Source organism: Cyrtonyx montezumae, unplaced genomic scaffold (assembly GCF_038088225.1).
Source record: "Cyrtonyx montezumae isolate F1298 unplaced genomic scaffold, pur_monq_1.0 scaffold_8, whole genome shotgun sequence".
Taxonomy (NCBI): Eukaryota; Metazoa; Chordata; class Aves; order Galliformes; family Odontophoridae; genus Cyrtonyx; species Cyrtonyx montezumae.
The window spans coordinates 16,996,303-17,003,607 of NW_027072089.1; the positions used below are offsets into that span (position 1 = coordinate 16,996,303).

At 40.6% G+C, this 7,305-nt stretch overlaps 1 protein-coding gene across 1 annotated transcript; it reads left to right on the plus strand.

Annotated features, from left to right (window-relative positions):
• Nucleotides 1–949: 949 nt before the first annotated feature.
• ABRA (actin binding Rho activating protein) lies at nucleotides 950–7,305 on the plus strand. The gene is made up of 2 exons (XM_065752968.1): nucleotides 950–1,738; nucleotides 5,705–7,305. Exons 1-2 carry the CDS (start codon nucleotides 1,005–1,007, stop codon nucleotides 6,180–6,182), a joined length of 1,212 nt encoding a protein of 403 aa, XP_065609040.1. The 5' UTR covers nucleotides 950–1,004; the 3' UTR covers nucleotides 6,183–7,305.

Here is a 7,305-nt window from a genome sequence, read left to right on the forward strand (position 1 = left end):
TAAATCACAGAATCATAAAATATCCCACATTGGAAGGGATGCATAAGGATCACTAAGTTCAACTCCTGGCACCACATGGGATCACCCAAAAATCAGATCATATGTCCGAGAGCGCTGTCCAGATGACTCTTGAGCTTCAGCAGCTCAGGGCCGTGCCCGCTGCCCTGGGCATCCTGTTCCATGCCCACCGCCCTCTGGTGCAGACCCTGTCCCTGACCCCCACCTGTAGCTCCATGCCGTTCCCTCGGGCCCTGTCGCTGCCCCTCCGCTCCCTGTGAGAGCTGCAGCCGTCATCAGACCTCCCCTCAGCTCCTCTGCTCTGTGCTGCACACACACAGCAGCCCCAGCGCTTCTGACATGTCTTCCCCTGTAGACCCTATCTTTGTAGTCCTTCTTGTAGACAGAAATAAACAGACAATAAAAAAAGTGTGCATAAATATCTTCTAAAAAAATAAAAATAAACTTAATTTTCTGGGCTATAAGAGCAATAAAACGAAATCACCTAGCATCACTTTACTAAATGCATCTAAAAGTGTCTCATTCATAGCCTATGGACAGTACCTTTCACTTGTGATGCTGAGTGGTCTCTGCTCTGGCCAAAGCTGTCAGCACCTAACATTTAGCCATTTCAGACACTTTGTTCAGTATCTTTAACCCAAGTTCTGCAGTTCCAGAAGACCAAGCCACTCAACAACAAACTGGGAATTGAGCAGTCCCAGGGAAGAAAGCCTAAAGAAGCTGTGAATTTCTCACTGCTCCAGTGCAGGCCTGTGTCATCCTGTCTACACCACGCATCATTCATCTGCTGTGATGAAACGTGATCCTGTTTTAAAAAAAGAACTCCCGTCATGGTGAGGATACTATATCTTTGTGAGAAGTGTTTCACATATTTTCCATAGGCACAAACTGCTCCCGCTTCTATTTAAACCTCTGCAGCTCTCTTTGCTGGATATTACTTCAGAAAATTCATTCAAGTGGTGCTTAGCAGAAACCTAAGCACCAGAATGGCAGCAGACAGCAACATGGCACCTGAAGAGAAGCCGAGCACGACTCCTGCGAAAAGAGCTGTCCACAAGATCCGAACTGCCAGCCTTGTCTTCAGCTTGGCACGAGGCTGGCAGCAGTGGGCAAGTGACCGCAACGTAAAGCAAGCCCAAGAGCCATCTGGGTGGGTCCCCAGTGCAGGAGATGTATCAGCTCAGACGGTGCGAGAAAGACAATTTGAGAAATGGCCAACTCCATCTACCAAAAAGGATCGAGGAAAAGATGATGAAAAATCCTCAGCGAATGAGTCAGTGACAACAAATGTGGAAAGTGAATCAAGAGAATCTGACGAAGCCCTTACAAAGCTCAACATTAAAAGCAAAGAGGTGCTGAAAACTGTTGTAAGTAAAGCCTATGAACGAGCAAGCGACGTTAGCCTCCTCAGCAGCAGATACGAGAACAACCATGGCGACTCAGAGATGGTCAAGTTCAAAGAAGAATCAAATGATACTGACAAAATTCTTAATGGGAAATTATCTCCCACTATAAGGAGAAAGTGTTCAAACATAGCATCAAAGCTGATCAATGGCTGTAAAGAAGAGGACAAATTAGGAACCAGGGAAGAACTGCTGTTTAAGTGCCACGATAACAGCATGGATGCAGAGGACAGTGGCTATGGGGAAGCAGAAGACAGACTTGAGCCTGAGGACAACGATCGAGAGGTGACACCTGTGAAGATTAAACAACCATCTTTGTAAGTAAAACATCCTTGTTACAGTATCAGGAATGGTCAGGTCAGCAGACTATGATGCAGGACCTTGAGAGAGAAGGGAAATTAAATCAGGACCAAAATTAATTCACAGGACAGGGTCAAAGAGAAAGCATTCTCTTGAATGAAAAAGAAAGTGAAGCAAAACAAACAAACAAAAAAAGAATCTATCCAGAAAAACCTTTCACATATCTATGTTTAAGAGGCTGGTTGGTAACATCTGACGATAGTCTCAGGTTTCATGGACTATACACATTAGAGAAGTGAGAAGTTATATTTAGGAAATGTCATTAAATTTGACACTAGATTTATTGGTTCATCTAAGCCAATACTTATTTCTTAATATTTTAGTTCTATTTCAGATTAACATTTCTTTCCACATCAAGAAACCACAGCTATTCATCTACTTCTGCAAATAACAAGTCAAAATAAACACTCTTGAGAAAATAATATTTCCAAATGCTTATTCATTATTTTGCTTCATACAAACTGTGAACATTCTTGGGCGTAATTTGTACAGAATGTCCAAAAAAGATACTGCTGGAATTACTTCTAAATACGTCTTAATAAACGCTGCTCCTTGGAAGCTTTCCATAGATTTGAAATTCACAAACTCAAAAAATGGGAACTATCACAGGAGCTGGGATCCCAAATATATATTAGAAATCATTAGGAAACATCATACTGCCTCTACTTCTAAAGGATCGATTTGAAACACGTAATGCTATAAATAATTTATAAATCATGTTATAAATTATTTGACAAAAAGAACTTTTGAATCATTGATAGATTCTTCAAATTCAAAGTCTCTCTACATCATCGATAGAAAAAAAAAAAAAGTTCACTGAACATTGTGGAAGTTTCTGCCATACAAACTTTCTGGCTAGTGTGAACAAAAAGCAGTTAGCAGAATCTATTACTTGCAGAAGTAGTTGTTACAAGTTCCACTGAGAATCTGGAATTAAGTTGCAATCAAAATCATAGTACCAGACAGTAGGTAGGGTAGGGCTTCTTTCAATAAGAGGACTGTGCTTGAAGATTACTAGATAACAGTAGCTTTGTTTGAAACCTAGGTAACGAACAAGTAAGGTTCAGCCACAGCCATGTGGTCCTGGGGGTCTCCCAAGACAGCCAAGGAACAGCAGAAGCTGGTAGAAATTCTTGTCTGCTTTCCCAGAGACCTCTGGCAGAACAACCTTTCCAGAAGACAGCTACAAACAGCTGTGCTGGCACCAGATTTGCCAAAGGGTAGCTGCCAAACTCATTCATCATGCTCTTCTGAGCAAAAGATGAAAAGGTCCACATGTCCAACGCTTCTGGAGGGGAAGCTGTAGGCAGCCATTAGACACAGCACAGTTTGTTCTGCTTTCACAAACTGTAACGTTGCAGGCATGAATGTATGACCAAACCTGAACTGTTTGGTGTAGGACCTCACATCTAACTTCAAATGTGTTACAAAGGAGGGCACAGCTCTGAGGCCAGGGCGTGCCGAGGCTTTGCTGCGGCCCAACTGCAGCTGGGCCAGGCCTGGCCTGATGAGCCTGTAAGGAGGGAAGGGGCCAGCACCAGGACACTGCTTCCCAAGGCTCTGCTGTGTAACTGACCAGCCATCTCTCAGAAGGAACAAATGGTTAAGAGTCAAACTGGAAAAGCTCTCCAGCAATCCAGAGCTTGAGAGTTTGTGGTCCCTATTTGTGGGAGAGTCTGTGTGCACTGTCCTTAAACAGAAATTAGCACAAAAACAAAGCATCAAAACAAAGATTTCACACAGATGGGGGAGGGGGGTGGAGGGAAGGGGATCTGTTTGCAGCATATTACCTGTAAATAACACCAATTAAAACAAATTGCTTGCTAAAAATGTTACAGTACAGGCAAAACAGCTATCTTTTAAATCCTACATATGTTTTCTCCATATGTCTAATACCTGGGGGAAAATAGACACACAATGAGGTGAAAATGACACTTACTGCTATCTCTTCTACTGAAATCTGCAAGTCATTTTCTTCCTTTGCTATGTCATTAGCATGACTGGATTTGTTCTAAAAACTATTTTCTATGCATTTTTTTTATAGCCTCAGAATACATTATTTAAGCCTGTTACTTTTATGAACCTCTCAGTTGGCCTTAATCTTCTTCTAAAAGCCCAAAAGAATATGGTTGTTAAGGCACATCTCCTATTTTCCACTCTATACCCCATGAAAAATAATAAACAAAACCTAAACATCAGTGCCATTATTTTTCCCCTTCACACTGCACCTTCAGGACTTCCAGCTGCAATGTTTAATGCAATCAGGCTACTTCTTTCATCGAGTGAATGTTAACTTCTACAGGCTTAAGAAGTACTAATTAATTTGTTTAGGAGTCCAAGGGATTCAGCAGAGAAGAAATTCAGAACACTTTTTTAGTGTTTTTAGGGATTCCCACTCTTCCTCTGTAAACAGGATAATAGGAAATGCAGGATGTGGATGCTGTCCTGCAAGTTCAGATTGCAGTCAGTGTTATCACTTACTGTAACAGTAACCTGTTAACGCAGGTTACTCGTTACTCACAGTGGGATTATTACAGTGGGTTAAAACTCACAGTCTTCAATGTGGATCCACAATTCATTGTTACGCACTGTACAAACATGAAAAAAATGATTTCAGGTCTATGATAGTTTACTACATTAACTCATCAACAAGCTAAATAACAAGGAAAATTGCACTTTGGCAATTATGACTAGCAAAGGAATTAAAGGATTAACAATATGTATCTTCCAAACTGACATACAGCATGATAAAAGCAAAATGATTGACATGATGGCATTTTTCTCAGCCACTGGGAAGGACTGAAAAGAGAAATAAAGGCTTTGGTAAGAAAAGATGAGAATAGTTGCTAGACAGTTTAAATAAAAAGACATAAAGAAGCCTCTGCAGAGATCAGCTATCTCACTCACTGCCAGATTCTCCTCTCTACCTGGGGAACTGCAGATTCAGGCCTTTCTCAGAGCTCATAGTCCTTGGAAAGACAATGGAGCAGCCTGATTCTTGTACTTGTTTGTCATCATACTGATGGTGAAGGGTATCCTTGGAACTTCAGTACAATTTCTTAATACAGCTAAGCCAAGCAAGTGGCAACCCCAGAACTGAAAATAACGGTCCTGTTCTCTCTCCTAGATCATCTTCTACCTCAGGTATGAGGTACCTGCACTTCTTGCACCAGTGCTGTCCAGTACTGGTGGCATTCTGGTGCACAGACCCGAACAGTGGACATCAGTGCCACACACCTTTCTTTCAACAGGCTCAGTAGAAAACAAAGCATGCAGCAAGCTTGCAGTGTTTTACTAATTGTATTTTTGTTCTGATATTGTTAAAAATGATCAGACACTACTGGGGTGGTACCAGTGCAGCCTTCTGGGGACTAGAAGTATTAAAAAACAAATTAGTCTGGTATAGCTACAGCACAGTGTACTCCTTAGGTGAGCTCTACACTGACACAGTGACAGGATGTGGACAGCACAAAGACTAGCTCAGAGTATCCATAACTCTCACAATATGACATTGTCCACTACAGGAAAGAGCATCAGCAGTCTGTCTGCCTGCAGGCAATCAGCAATATCATATTGCTACACACAAACACAAAATCAGTTAAGATTTCTTAAGATTAGTAGCCTTAAGTCTCCTCCATCCTCATACCCTTTCCAATGAGAATATGAACTCTGGACTCAAATCTAGGCTACAAGTTGCTACCACAGATGAAATCAAGCCGTCGGTGCATTTGCCTTTCAGTACCAACTGAAATGTGGACTAAAAACTCCTGGAGAACTAGTTCAGAACTGGTGAACATATGCCACCTGGTGGTCAACAACTACTCTAGAAAATGGTATAAGTATATATGTCAATAAAGATTAGTAGCAGAAGTGTAATTTAATTATGAAATGCAAAGCTGAAATGCCATTTTTGTTTCATTCAGCAAGAGCAAGCGCAGTGAAGAAAGAAGCATCAAAGCTCATAGGAAATACAGTCCTGTTAGCAGCCTGAAGAACAGGTGGCAGGAGTGGGCAGACCAGCACGTCGCAATGCAGAAGTTGAATCCCTTCAGTGAAGAATTTGACCACAAGCTGGCCATGTCCACACGCCTGCACAAGGGAGACGAAGGCTACGGGCGGCCGAAGGAAGGCACCAAAACTGCTGAAAGGGCCAGGAGGGCAGAGGCCCACATTCACCGCGAGATCAGAGATCTGTGTTTCATCATTGAAACTATGGCTAAGCCACGGCGTGACGGCAAGATACAAGTCACCTTCGGGGAACTCTTTGAGAGATACGTTCGTATTTCAGATAAGGTTGTTGGGATTCTCATGAGAGCCAGGAAACATGGGCTGGTGGACTTTGAGGGAGAAATGTTATGGCAAGGAAGGGATGACAATGTCATAATTACTTTATTAAAATAAGCATGCTACAAGAGCAACTTGCCTTGGAAAACCTTTTTTTTCCTTTGCTATTAGCTTTCACACATTTGGAATATAAGCAGGTGAATATAGACACTCATAGCAACAGAAACAGCCACAAATGAATTCCAATTTTTTTACTCGTTCTCACATTCAAGTTTCTTTCAACTATTTAAAAAGGGAATATAAACCACACCAGATCAGAAGCAGAATGATCTAAGCTCAGACCAAGTTTTTGATCTTATGTGCATATTTCCTAGCTTATTTAAATGCATATTAAAAAAAAAGTTTATTTGTATACAATAAGGATGACAAATTTGTTCCTTTTATAAATAATATAAGCAAATACTTCTACAGTGTCAGCTACCACCAACTTTTTCTTAGATATCACAGAATCTGACAAATATTTTATAAACGAGACTTATTTATTTAATATATTTATATAATTTATTAAATTATTTCGTTTTTAGTTATGGCTGATGACCTGAAACTATTAAACAGAACATAAAACATAAAATGTTTAGAATAGATAGCCATGTAGAAAATACCTCCTATGCAAAATTGTGCAATGTATCATCTGAATAACTGTGTAAATATCTTTCTTGTAAATACAGGGGAAAATAAGACATAATGTAAAAGTCATGTAATTGTATTGATGTTTACAGTGAACAAGTGATTACATCTTCTACTGAAATGCACTTCTATGAGAAAAGATACAGAAGCAGTGCTCAGCCCTGAAAACACCTGACTTCAGGGGAAGTGGTGTGCAGAACCAGCCTAAGCCTACAGTATTTGTTGCTTTAACCATTCTGAAATTGCTGAAACTGTGTATTTCAATAGGGGATGCTGAAGAGAATTATATCCCAATGAAAGAACACTTTAATGTCTAAAAATTGTGTTTGTCTTTTACACAAATCTGAGAACTCTGTAAGGTTTATATTGCCCACTGGATTATAGGGATCACAATGTCACCAGACTACTACTGTGGAAAACCAAAAAAGGACAAATAAACAAACAAAAAAAATCTGATGCTGTTAAAAATGTGCTTTATACGTAAAGCATCTGTAACACATCCACAGGCCTAGGCAAGTAACCTGCATAATGAGAAATGTTTTTTTCCCCCTCC

What these genes read in the sequence shown, in the direction of transcription:
- ABRA (XM_065752968.1), top strand. Translation starts at nt 1,005, where the DNA reads ATGGCAGCAGACAGCAACATGGCACCTGAAGAGAAGCCGAGCACGACT. An exon ending in AAGATTAAACAACCATCTTT is followed by an intron (nt 1,739 to 5,704) that starts GTAAGTAAAACA and finishes TGTTTCATTCAG; the next exon opens with CAAGAGCAAGCGCAGTGAAG.